The sequence below is a fragment of the Etheostoma cragini genome, chromosome 14, assembly GCF_013103735.1.
Source record: "Etheostoma cragini isolate CJK2018 chromosome 14, CSU_Ecrag_1.0, whole genome shotgun sequence".
Classification (NCBI taxonomy): Eukaryota; Metazoa; Chordata; class Actinopteri; order Perciformes; family Percidae; genus Etheostoma; species Etheostoma cragini.
Genome location: NC_048420.1, coordinates 3,788,010 through 3,802,110, shown reverse-complemented (window position 1 = coordinate 3,802,110; position 14,101 = coordinate 3,788,010). Strand labels below are relative to the sequence as shown.

General features: G+C 38.9%; 2 protein-coding genes across 2 annotated transcripts; both read right to left on the bottom strand.

Annotated features, from left to right (window-relative positions):
* Positions 1-373: 373 nt before the first annotated feature.
* On the bottom strand, positions 374-2,924 carry LOC117956567 (glutathione S-transferase A-like). The gene is made up of 6 exons (XM_034891680.1): positions 2,652-2,924; positions 2,443-2,508; positions 2,142-2,247; positions 1,243-1,358; positions 787-872; positions 374-669 (listed from the first exon to the last, which is right to left on the bottom strand). The coding sequence occupies exons 1-6, from the start codon at positions 2,817-2,819 to the stop codon at positions 540-542; spliced, it is 672 nt and encodes a 223-aa protein (XP_034747571.1). The 5' UTR covers positions 2,820-2,924; the 3' UTR covers positions 374-539.
* Positions 2,925-6,881: 3,957 nt separating this feature from the next.
* Positions 6,882-14,027, bottom strand: LOC117956568 (glutathione S-transferase A-like). The gene is made up of 6 exons (XM_034891681.1): positions 13,791-14,027; positions 12,877-12,942; positions 10,463-10,568; positions 9,381-9,499; positions 7,239-7,324; positions 6,882-7,133 (listed from the first exon to the last, which is right to left on the bottom strand). Exons 1-6 carry the CDS (start codon positions 13,956-13,958, stop codon positions 7,001-7,003), a joined length of 678 nt encoding a protein of 225 aa, XP_034747572.1. The 5' UTR covers positions 13,959-14,027; the 3' UTR covers positions 6,882-7,000.
* Between the last annotated feature and the right edge of the window lie 74 nt (positions 14,028-14,101).

Below are 14,101 nucleotides of genomic sequence, written 5' to 3'. Positions count from 1 at the left end.
AATACCATTTCTCCCCGTTATACGGGACCTTTGTAAAAACAGATGGCAGTCAAATATGGGTTAAAATAGGGCTGGACACTGACCGTCAAAGAGCCCCTACTATGCATTTCCCTCCAAAGGGAGCTTTTTCTCCCACAGACACATTTTTTCAAATTGCCATGAATTGATTGGTTCTGCCTTAGCAAGCACAGCCCACCGAGAGAGCGGGTCAGCTGACCAGAGAAGACTGGGCTTTTCAGGAAGGCCAGCCAAGTACTCAGACAGAGCATTTCAGACTGAGGAGCTGCAGCAATACAATGGACAGTATAGAAACAATGTTGTTTAACCAAAAAAATGAATACGCGGCAAAGCTGAAAGTACTTTTTTTTTATTGTTTCTTTACAACCCCAAAGAATCAGCTTTTTAAGTCACAAACACATTAATGTTCATACAAGTTAACTAACAAAGTAACAGCAATTGCATAATGCTGAATATAATAAAAATGCAGCAAGCTAGAGTAGTGCAATGCAAGTAGTAGTTACATACAACACATTTGGTTCTCAGATGTCTTTCAGCATGTCCGATCCCTGGGACTCCAACCAGGTAGGAGGCCAGGTGGTTTTGATGCTGGGTCTGCTCTTCAGAGAGTTATAGTAAGCTGCCAGTTTAGGGTAACGCTCTTCACATAGCCTATAGAAGGGAGAAAAGTTGGTGAACTTTAAATTTCAAACATATTGCTTCTTGGTAATTTATGCATTTATTTGGTCCCACGTTTTAAAGTCATTTCCAGTCATTAAATCCACATACCCAAAACGGAAGACATAAGCAATGGATGGATAAACTGTCACATCAGCCAGCGAAAAGTTCTTTCCTGCCAGGAAAGGCCCTGTTGCCTAGAAGACAGATACAATAATTAAGACTACATTCATATGCTGGTGGGCAGATCGGAACATATACAAACTGGACTGTATTCATTCGATATTATCCCCATTAACCATTTGAATTCAACATAAATGCTAATTGTGATGGATGTATTTTAGCTAGCTGAACTACATAATAGGTGCCTTTGAAGAAGTTGTTCCACGTAGTGGGAAGTACACTTATTAGCTTTTCGGCTGACAGTTAGATGGTATCAATCTAATTATTAAACTCTGAAAATAAGTAAATAAGGTTATCTACCAAAAGAACAACATTCCTTTTAACCAACATGTTTTTCCTTGTGTGCTTACATGCATACAATTATTTTACAATCTCCAGGTTTACCTGCAGGTAGCCCTCCCACAGCTTGATCTCGGCACTCAGAGTCTCTTTGTTTCTCTTCAGGGCAGAGTCGTGTCTCTCTGCCTCGGGGACCTTCCACGTGTAGTAGATAACATCCCCTGTTAAATTTAAAAAACAAGCATTCAGTCATCACTGCTGCTCTCAGAAGTATTCACTCATTGTATAACACCAACTCCCACAGACTAATAGCTTCCATTATCCTTGCAGTTTAGGTGGGATTAGTCAGGACATTGTTATATAACATCAGTTTGAAACTGATGATAGTAAAAAAAAAATAAAGTTTGGAGCAGCCTACTTAGAAAATACTTTACTGTGGTTATGATAATGCACAAGTTAATCAAAACGAACTGGGAATTCAACTCTCTTCTCTTCTCTTTGCACCCCTTCCCAAAAATGTATTGCCGTCTCATGACTTAAGTTTTGCATGCAAGCCACTCTGAGAATGTGATCCGTTGTGGAATTATTATGACCCTTCAACATCATTACCTCTTTTGAGGGGGCACTACATCTACTTAAATGCATGGTGCCAAGGCTTAATTATGTGAATGCAGAGCTCATTAGTGCAGTGTTTTAGGTCTCTTGTTGAGCTCCCTCTGGGGACTACAACTGAAGACATGAAGTCTCACAGGTTTAACGTTGGCAGTTCAGTGTACAGTGTATGTTGCCAAGATCAACCTAGTTCAAAGTCCCATAGGGCAGACCTCTAAAACGGCAAAAACATCAGCTAAGTCATAAAGTTGTAGTAGCCTGGTTAGGCTTTAACAACTAAAGCCAAGTGGTTTAAATGTAACAACAATTTAGGAATATTAAATCTACAGCTACACCTTAGTTTGCAAACCAACTGTAAAATACTTCAGTTTTGCATGTCAGGATTAACCTACCCATTTTCTGGTTGAGTGTGAGACTCTCAAATATGCGCTGGTACATCAGTGCTTGCTCAGCTGGGCAGTCAGGGATCAGCTTGTTTCCCTGGGACTTGAACTGGCTCTGTTGTTGGAGACAAGAAAAAAAAAGCAGCCATTGTGAACACAGATGCATGTGGCTCCGGTTTCTTTAACTCTATAGTGTAGGGTGTCTCTCCTTCTGCACAATGAGCCCTCCTACTTATGAACTCCTTGGTTGAATAGGTTTGCTTAAAAGTTTAACTAGGGCCTTAGTTTAGCATTTTGGCCAGGTTCTTACCTCCAGGTAGATGCAGGCAGCGCAGGACTCATTCAGGACATAGGTTTTATGCTTGAAGGCCGGAAGCTTTGAGAAAGAATGGAATGAAAATTTTAACATTATTTTGATTACTATGAAGAATATACATGTGTGCATATCAAGAAGAAAAGCAGTCTTGACACTATAAAATGATTTATATTATTTCTAGGTAATAATTAAAGGGAACTTACTTGTCCTCTGGGATTCATGTCCATGACTTCCTTAGACTTGTGCTCCCCTTTCTCAAAGGAGAGCAGTTTTTGATTGTAGCCCTGCAGATTCTTCTCTTCCAGAGCGATCTGCACCCTCCAGCAGGGAGGAGAGCCGGAGCCCCACAGAAGAGTCATTTCCTTGGCCATAGTTTTAGAGTCGACTGCTACACCTGACAGCACTTGTGGTTGTGAATGGTGGAAGAAGCGAGGAGTGGAGCAGAAGCGTAGCAGATGCCTGGTTTTATAACAAGCTCCAGCCCTTTGCATCCGGATTGGTGGGATTTAGTCCCATCCCCTTTTTTGTGTTTTAGCCAAAGATCTGTGACTCTGGACAGTTGAGATGGTTCACACCCTATCCAGGCATGTTAAACCCTCCTTCTGTTAGGTCAAGGCAGCATGACATATGCAGACTTTAAATTAACACATATTTAAAGTTAGCATATTTCAGTAAATGCTTTAAACTAGTTGAATGTGAATTATGACTTCAGCTGCTTATGTCCACAGGCATGAGAAGTCACATATGGGGAGGAGGGACTTATCTTGCTCTACTCTTTGATCTCAGACACGCAGACCATTACATAAGGGCAAAAAGGAAGGGAAGAAACACTGAAATAATACTGACAAAATCATGTTTGTGCACTGATTGTGACTTTTACTAATAACACCTATAGCATACACTGGATTGTACTTACCAATTGCCCTATTCACTGAAGTACAGTAAGAACTTTGCATTAGTAAATAGTAGTTTTACTATAGCATGCCAACAAACATGGCTTATCAATATGATCTTGGGATGTTGTTTTGATTTCAATCTACATTAATTGACTTCACTATTTCCTGTTGCGTGTTTATGGCATTCTGAAATTTGACTGTTGACAACTCACAGTGACTCAGCACTTTTCACTCACCCCTGTACACACAGGGAAAACCAGCTCTGGCACAGCCATTCAAACCAAACAACGAAGGCACTACTGGTTGTAATAGACACCACCTATCTAATTTATTATTTGAGCATGATATTTACATTACATATTTACATTACATTAGCACCCACTGTTATTCACCTTGTGTATACATATATACATATATATATTTATTTGTGCCTCTTTCTCTCTGATTTAATCTTTGAGCTGCAGAAGTTGTGTATGAATATGCATTTTGACACAGTTTGCAACCACCATTTCTTCTGTCTGTGGTGTGCAGTTGCAATAAAGAGACAACTTGTTTTGCACGAATGAAAGCTGCAGAAATCACATGCAAAGACATGGTTTTGCTGAAGCTTGTCCCTGCTGACCAGTATTATTTGAATATTATCCGAGGAGTTTGACAAAAAAATTTGAATCATATTTTCTCCATATTTCAACAACTCATTCAGACCTTTTAGTCTAAAGTGGTGTGTGGCTTTTGAGTGAATGCACCGGTGACATTCCACCCCTTCATATCATTTCATCTCCATTCTTAAAATTCTTACCACTCTTCCCCCCCCCCACCCCCCCATATCTTCATCAGTGTGCTCCTATGAGCGCATGATCAGTTCATCAGCTTAATTTTGCTTGACTAGCATGACATAAACAGTTTTTGTTGACAAAGCATATTGTCAAGGACAAAAAGCAATGGTGTTTACAATATAACAGTTGTTTTTACATATTTGGTCATGTTTTTGGCCGATATGCCAGATTTTGCTCTACATGCATGACTTGACATTACAAACGTTGGTTTGTATCCTGTGTACACAGTGTGTCCACGAAAAAGAGAGTGGGCTGTTTCCACTGTGTAAAGAAAGGCTGAATGAATGTCTGCAGTCCACAAACTTCAGGCTGTAGTTTTTCTTTTTAATGTAGAAGCTCTATTGCAAGGATGGCGTTCTCTGGTACATAGACATACACATATATTTCAAACCCCAGATAGTTACATGTAGGCATTTTTGTTCAGGCCTGATGTTTCTAAAATATAAATCACATTAACATTTGGCTTAAAATGCCACTATTTCGTTCTTTTTTATTGCTAAACAACAGTGGGCATAACTGGAGTCACATGCAAAACTAACTACAGTCTATATAGCAGCAGTTCATGTGGACAAAACTCTAGTTCGTTTTTCATTGCTTTAACAAATCTCTACACACTTATGCCATGGCTTTAACCACGACCTGCACAACACTGGATTTACAGCACTTTGTTCAAATGTTAACACACTGTTGTCACAACTGTTAACCATACACTCAAAACAGAATAGATTTAAGTCTATCAAACACTGCTGATTGTAATTTTAGCTGAAAGACTAAGCACGTGTCTTGTTTTAGAAAAGTTATTCAACGTATGCATTTTCTGTATACAAACACCAAATAAGAATTACAAATAATTATACACTGTATTGTTTTGAGCGAAACCGGTAAAAGAGCAAAGATACCAACATTTCCATGTCAGATGTCTGAGGTTACATACACAGCCATAAAAAAAAAAAATGTGAAAAACACTACCTTTACTATAATAAAACTGTGTTCTTAAAGTTTTTTTAGAATGTTATGGAGGTGAAAGCAATGGAAGCACCACATTTATTAGTATTTAGAGATGATGCAGACATCCAATGTGATAAAGATAACCACATGATGCTGGAGAGAGGCAGGATTAGTCACATTATTCTTTCATACTGTTATGCACCTTTAGTTTTGTTTCCAGACAAATTGCTGATTTTAAATTAAACCTCTATCTGTTCTTCAAAGAGAATGGAGTAGTGTGAAGTCACTCAAATTGTTCAAAATCATTATTTTTTTGAAAATTTTTCTGTATTTGTATTTGACGCTAGTGTTTTTAGTATGTGTGTTCTGAGTGACAGTGTATGTTATCTCAGTGAGGATTGTGCATAGTGTCTGGCTGCACTGAGCCTGTTTTGAGATGTATGTTAAGAGTTGAGTTGCTTGGAATGAGTTTTGCAGCTGATGTGAACTGTTTAGCTCAGGTGACAGGGTAGTGCAGACTGTAGTTCAGTCAAAAAAAACTAACTTACTCTAGTAGGCTGATTGCCAACATGCGATCGGCATTTTCCAGTAAGATGCAATTTGATCAGATACATGTTTCCATAGTTATCACAGTAAACAGTTGAGTATTCTCTGCGTGTGAACTTTTGAACTACCACTGAGAAGCATTGCATTATTCATGTTGCACAGGCTGTTGCTTGGATAAACCAGCCCCATGATACTCCTTTCATCTCTTCCAAGTCAAATACCAACCGCTTCCATAATCATCAGCTGATGATGCAAAACAGGGGAAGAGCCAAGTCCACAGAACCAAAATCAAGCACAGGCCTAGAAAAATATCCAGAACGTTCAACAGGAAGCTTCAGATAAAAGGGTCAAGACAAGGAACAGGATGTCACTTTACCCGAGTCACCACTTTACACCGGTTCCCTTTTACTCCTTGCCAAGTACAGACTGTACAGCCAGTCTATGGTATAGTATGCATGATCTGAACCCATGTTTATAAGCATGTAAAAACACCTATCCACACCAGACGCAAGTCTGCTTTTTAAGTGTCAAAGAACATACGGTACAACATATAGTACAGCTGTTTTGAATGTCTAAATTAATGCCTTTAATTAATTAAAGCTACATCAAATGTTAAATTATTTATATTCAATTATTTATCCTGGCCTAAATGTGCCAAGTCATGCTAACACAGGGCATTTCACTTACCTTTGTGCTGAGAAAAACCAGTTTAGGCATGGCCATTTAAATAGTAAAACCCCTTTTCATGCCAACAGAGTCAGTAACAGTAAGCAAACTTTAATAAACGTTTTATTCTCAGTCAATGACACCTTGGGTTTTAATTGGCCTATGCTACAATACAGTAAAATTGTATTGCCAACATACTGGTTTACAATGCAGAGTGTAAAGAGAACCAACAAGACATGTTTGCTGGAGTGGAGGTTGTGTTTTTAGTACAAGAACATACTCACATGAGAGCATGCTCACAATGTATCTCAGCAACAAAAGCTGCTACATACAATATCACAATGGGACATTCTGCCTGCGCCTTTTGACCTACAAACATCTTTCAGTTTAACATAGCCTGTGTTTATCAACTGGTCTTTGTCAGAGATTTGACAGGAGCATAACTGACAAAAACATTTAAACTAACTAAAAATGCTAATAAGAAGCATCTGACTGGCCTTGTAACACTAATTAATCTAGAACATAGTGGCCATCTCAACACTTTCTTTTGTTAGGAAAACTAAAAGAGGTTTATTTAAAAATATTTGGAACTGAAACCATGTTAAATAAAAGGGGGGAAAAGCATTGTAGCAAACTAGATGTAAAGTGTGTGTGTGGATCTCAAATGTCTTCTAATGTGTTTTGTCCCTTGGGATTCTCCAACCAGTGAGGAGGCCAGCTGGCTTTGATGCTGGGCCGCTCCTTCAACCGAGCATAATACTCTCCAAGGTTAGGGTAACGCTCAGCAGACAGCCTTAAGAAAAGAAGATAAGAGAACATTGAACTATAATGTCAAGCAATACATCACTTATTTTGTTCATATGACATCTAGAAAATGCAACAGCCTTCTCCCACATACCCAAATCTGAAAAGAGTAGCAACGGTCGGAAAAACAGTCACATCTGCCAGAGAGAAGGGTCCTGCAAGGTGAGAGCCCGGGCCCAGCTTGAATGAAAAAGGTTGAACAATAAAGCATGTTTAATACGCCACTGTAAGTTGAGTTTGTACGTATGTGTATGTGTGTAAAGAAATCTCTAGTCAGTCCCTCCAGGATTCGCGATGTCGCCATTGCGCCAATTTACGCAAATTCAGCCAATCACGTGACTTTGTTGTGACTCCCAAATTTGACCAATCACTGCAGCTTTTTTGCAAATTTTACCAGTAACCAGAGTTCTCCTGCGACTTAAACCAATCCCAGCAGTCCCACAGACTTTGTATCAGTATGTGACTGAGAGCCAATGACCAAGCACGAGTGAGAACGGGTTGACTTCACACGTAAGTGACCACATTAGCTCTGGGGAGTCATTCCCCGGAGTCCTTATGTTCTTCTTTCCCCAGAATGTTCCCTTGGATCAGAGAGGCTCCAAAATCAGGGTAGCATCTGTCGCATTGGTCCCGCTCCATGTTCTGTTATGCCATGTTCAACTGCTACACTGCAGTGCCCTGCTATGTCCTGCTGTGCCTTGTAGTGCCGCACAGCGTCCTGCTATGCCGCGAACTACTACAAAGAACTGCTACAGACTACTAATTTTTGTCTATTTTTGTTATTTCCACTCTTCATTCCAACCCCAACCGGCCCGTAAGACACCGCCTACCAAGAGCCTGGGTCTGACCGAGGTTTCTGCCTAAAAGGAAGTTTTTCCTCACCACTGTCGCACTGTTGCTTGCTCTGGAGGAGACTACTAGAACTGTTGGGTCCTTGTCAATTCTGGAGTGTGGTCTATCTGTATAGTGTCTTGAGATAACTCTTGTTATGAATTGATACTATAAATAAAATTGAATTGAATTGAATTTTCATTTCATTGCGTAACGAAACATGTGTGACTTGAACATCTCACACTAACCAACAAAACCTACAGTGAAAGATGGTGTAAAACATTTCAGATTGTCCTACCAACCTGTCTACATTTTAACATGCTGTAAGGATTTTTCACTATGATGTCTCTGAAGCGGAGATGAGATCTACAGGATGACCTAAATTGAGGACAGCTCATTATTGTAAGTCCAAAAAGTCCTTTATCAAACCGTATGAATGTGTCCCAGGCGAGGATAAGAAATTAACCAACAATGTAAAACTAAACAAGCCACTGACATGTTTAAATTTGATTCATTCAATAAATTATTATTTTTTTGTCTTAAATCCACCGGCCATTCTCCTAATATACCAATATTTGCAGCATCCTGACCCTTTTTGGTAAAGTTACTAGGAAAACTCAGCCTAGAGTAGTTTTATTCTCCCCAAAACAAGTTTTGTTTTTATTTTTAAAGAACTATACAACAACAACAACAAAATCACAACTTTTTTGCAACTTTCTATGTCTCCCGCAACTTCATTGCAACAAACATACAAAAAAGATTGCAACTTTTATTGCAATATTTTACAAAAGTTCCCTAACATCGTGCGTTTTTGGCCGCAACCATCTCAAAAAAAGTCTGCGAAATCCTGGAGGGACTGTATAGTATGTACTGTATATGTTCGAGGTAAACACATAACCTCTGCATAAACTGTTGTACTCCAATGCTGCATTCACACTGTTTTCATCAGCGTGAGACAAAGTCAATCCAAAGACGAAAAAAGATGCAAATTAATGGTGGGCGGGCAACAGAGACAACATTTGGATAGAGGTGTGTTTGTGTGTGAGAACTTCTTTTGAGTCTTGATTCCAGATAAACTGGAAAATGCAGCAAAACAAGCAGAGTGATTTTTGTTTTTTTCTTGTCATCTTATTTTTCGTACTTTTTTGCCGGCATATTTTCACATCTTTTAATCATTTATTTCAGAAGGTTTATGCACTCGTTGAGCGCACAGTGCATCCTGGTACATGTAGGCACAGCTGCCACAGCTCCAAGAGCTGGAGAAGTCACTTTTTCAGTCAATATAGCTCACACAGGGAAATTGATTCCTTCAATAGAATACTGTACATATACAATCAGTACTGATTGGAAATCCACATTAAGGTGGTCAATTTTCCCTTAAAAAACTATACACACACTACAGTACCTTCTGCAGGTAACCCTCCCAGAGGTTGAGTTCAGTGGCCAGTGCTTCCCTGTTTCTCTTCAGAGCTGAGTCATGCCTCTCTCCCTCAGGAACGAACCAGTCATTGTAGATAACTGCATCTACACACACACACACACACACACACACACACACACACACACACACACACACACACACACACACACACACACACACACACACACACACACACACACACAGTTCTTTCCTCGGCATATGTATAGAATTCAGTTTATAGTTTAAAGGTGTCCTGTCACATATTTCATTACTCTTTGGTAATGTCTGAAGTTTACCATGGACTCTAACATTTTTTATGGTAAAAAATGCCTTGGTCGCCTTCTTTTAAAACCATTCTAGTGTGGTTTCGCGATGTATCCAAGTTCTCTTTCATATTTAATGAGCTGAGCTGTTTGACTTGGATTGGCTTACAGCCAGCCAATGAGAGCCTGGTTAACAGCATTCTTTACCCAGCGCAACTGGGCGAGCTCAACGGTCATTGTAGTAGTAATAACCATTACTCATAGTAGTGAGCTTACGCAACATGACAGACTAACCAGCTTTTGTAATTGGCCTGATTTCTCCACCTATTTCTTTTCAGTGGCTAGAGCTGAGAGGGAACACAAACACATATGGACCAAACATATTTCTAAATAAAAATTGTTTTGTGTCGCAGGATACCTTTAAAGATAAAGCTGCATTATTCTAGATTTATCTAATTGTCAATATATTATTTGAAAAGCAGGTCACAAATAGTAGTTTCTTTTTGTTTGAAAAGGCCATTTAATTTTCCTAAAACAGCTGGGCACTGTGGTTTTAAAGAATTGTACTCAAATAAAAGTAAAAAACACATTAGTTGAGGACTATTTTAGCACGGGATTACCACTATGCTTCCATGTCAGTATTTTTGGTTTTGGTCTTTTAATGTGGTTTGCTGACAACAACAAAAAATAGAGAATATCACTAATCTTACCCTTTAAATTATACTTTGCTGTCAATGCCAGAAACTCTTAGTTATGTTTCTATTAAAAGGGGATTTTGAGGTTTTTTTAATTCATTTATCTTACTGAGTTTTTCGTAGAATGTGAGACCTTCAAACATGCGTTGGTACATCCGTGCTTGTTCCGCCAGGCTGTCTGGGATCAGTTTGTTTCCTTCAGACTTAAACCGACTCTGCCATTATGAGAGAAAAGACACACATTTGATGCATCACTTATGGGGCCAACTTTGTAGCATTATTGTATTTGTTAATGTGTGTGGAGAGTTGTGCAACTGGACCTAAATCCATTTATAATTATACAGTTTACAAGTTATCACTGGACAATATTCTGCACTATACCTATTTATTTATTTCTCTGCTACCTTAAACTGCGCAACATGTCATTGCTATTCATCCTCACCTTACTCATCTGTATATTTGTGTTTATATACTGTATGTTTTAATATAAGGGTGTTTGTGTAAATGTTTGTTTCATTACTATTATATCAAATTTTATTATTTCAATTTGTTATAATTTGTATATTTTTTATCCGATGTTTAATTATTGTGTATTTGTGTTCAGATGTGTGTAACTTTTTCTTTTTAATTGCTGTAGCACAATAATTTCCCCTAGGGTGGGATTAATAAAGTCTATCTTTATCTTCATGTGTGCGTAATCTAGGGTGGCCGACAGGGGCAAACACACTGCAATTTAGGAAAACACATGCAAATGGACAAAACAAAAGCAAATTAAGAAAACAACTTCATTAAATTTGACAAAACGTATTCATATGCATTTAGCAAACGCGCTGCAAATACACACAACCCAACCAAATACACAAACGTGCTGCAAATACACACAACCAAATACACAAATACTCTGCAAATGCAGAAACGATGCAAAAAACGAAAAGCAGATGCAACAACAACAAAAAAAACACACAACGGAAGTTCTCCAGGCCTCTATAGGAAGCGCTAAGTAGAACAGCTTGATCTTCGACCCCACGCGGAGAGAGAGAGAGAGAGAGAGAGAGGGAGAGAGAGAGAGAGAGAGAGAGAATCTCAGAACGGTGTGAGACTGTTCTTTAACTGTTTATGTGTGAAACCGTGTGCTACTGCAAATTTTAAGTTAATATTTGAGATATGTTTTCACTCATTTGGTGGGTGTGTCTCAGCTCAGGTGATCCTCAATCAGCAGAGATGTGCAGGTAAACTCGTTGTAATGAAAGCGTTTAACATTGACGTTTGTTTGAGCCAATTTACATGAAAAGGTTTAATTTTGTCAGAAAGGTGTATCACTGAAATGTAAGCCTCCTACTAAAATAAGTAATCAATCTGTGTTCATATTCTAGCAATTCGCTCTTGAAATAATAAAAAACAACAGACAGGATTTCTAGTCATTGAGATAGCTTTATAGATTTATCAAACTAAATAAATCCCGGCCAAACATATAAACACAACACTGCTAACTCCATCGTGTTGTAAGTAAGACATCTGCTGAAAACGTATTGGTTAGCTGTACTGTTTAGTTCAAAAACATCCAAAACACCAAAAGTACAAAGACATTGCGGATCAGACGCAAGCTTTTATTTTGAAAAAAAGCTCAGTGACGGCAACAGCCGGGAGAGCATAAGACGGGAGCATCTACTATATTTTATTAATATATTATATTAATAATATTAATTTATTATACAGTCTATGGATGGAAGGCATGAGACGGGAGGTCTCCAGGCTGCAGCCATACCCCAATCTAATCAAAAGGCAGAGCGCTATCTGCACGTGGGGTCGAATATCAAGCTGTTCCAGTTAGCGCTACCTCTAGAGGCCTGGAGAACTTCCGTTGTGTAGTCTGGACGCAGCGTATTTTGTTGCATCTGCTTTTCTTTTTGCATCGTTTGTGTATTTGCAGAGCGTTTGTGTTTTTGGTTGTGTTGTGTGTATTTGCAGCGCGTTTGTGTATTTGGTTGTGTTGAGTGTATTTGCAGCGTGTTTGTGTATTTGGTTGTGTTGTGTGTATTTGCAGCGTGTTTGTGTATTTGGTTGTGTTGTGTTGTATTTGCAGTGAATTTGCTAAATGCTGCGCATACGTTTTGTCAAATTAATGAAGTTGTTTTCTTAATTTGCTAGTGTTTTGTCCATTTGCTTGTGTTTTCTTAAATTGCAGGCCGTTTGCCCCTGTCGGCCACCGTAGTAATCAGATTTGTAAATGTGTAATAGAATCTCTGAATGCATTCTGAAATGTGTTAATGTGTACAGGAATCTGTGTATTCAGAATCGTTGTAATCACATTTGTAAATGTGTCGACAAATCTGTAAATGTGTACGTAGATATTGTTGGCTGAAAAGTATTTTTCTCGAAGAGTCATCATTACAACTCAACAGGTTAAAGAAATACAGTTAAACAACTCTCTACATACATAAGCAAATAGTTTTGCTACAAAAATTAATAATTTTAGCATGCTTGTTGAATTGAAATGTTTTATGGACAGGCACTTGCACTCACCTCCAGGTAAAAGCAGGCTGCGTAGGATTCATTAACGATGACGTCTCCATGTTTGAAAGATGGAAGCTTAAAAGTCAAACAGGTTAATGCAGCTAAGTAAGGTAAAACTAGTCTATGGTTAAATAATACTAGCCACGCTAACTGAGACAACCTTTAAGCTGTATCACACAGGGGAAACAAAAACTGGCGTACTACAAATGACGGCTAGCTCACTCTATTTAGAACCACGAAAGAATTTCAAGGCATGACTATAAATATGTAGCATACGGCAAATTACGGGTAACGTTAGTGAGCTGTCACCGCAAACCGAATAGCCCCGTATCACAGAACGCTTTACACCAAACTACGTTAAATATCCAGCCAATTGAGTCGTATCTTTACAGGTAAAATACATAACACAGAAACCAAGTTGAAGGGACATTTAAAGTCTTGATTTTAAATTTAAAGTCATGATAAATTAACTTAGCTACGCTGATAACGTACTGTGGAAATCTTGTAATTACTTGGTCGCTACCGCCCTCTGTAGTGCGTTTTGTGTAAGGCACTTGAATAATGGAAATTAGTTCAAATATTCCAGAAAAAAGTGCTGCTTGCCGGACTAAATGTAAGCCGAATTAAAAAGGCACATAGTCATTATTCGTCTAGAGCCTTTGGTCATGTTTTAGCGAGTATCTACTTTGTGGGTAAACTGGAATACTTTGCCTACATAAGGTTCTGAATGGAGTTTGGCATTGCTTCACAAAACAAAAGGGATTATCAGGGATAACAAAATGGTGGGGTTGTACTATATGTTCGTGTGTTGTCTGTTGTTATGGGCGTGTTAATTGTTGAGAGAATTGCAAGGGTAACGTTAGTTAATGCCAATAGTCTAACGTTAATGTACTATGTTACGGTGGATTTACGCTACTTCATACCTGTCCCCTGGCATTTATATCTAACACGTCTTGGGACTTGTGCTCCATTTTCTCAAAGGAGAGCAGTTTTTGGTTGTAGCCCTGCAGGTTCTTCTCTTCCAGAGCGATCTGCACTCTCCAGCAGGGAGGAGAGCCGGAGCCCCACAGAAGAGTCATGTCCTGGGCCATGGTTTTTAGATTTAACAAAGACTGAAGCTTTTACCGGTCACTGCTACTCTTAATACATCCGTCACTCCCATAGACCGTATATATATTGATGGACAGAGCATCCGGTTCGGAAAAGTGCAACCACTGCGGAAGTAACTTAAACC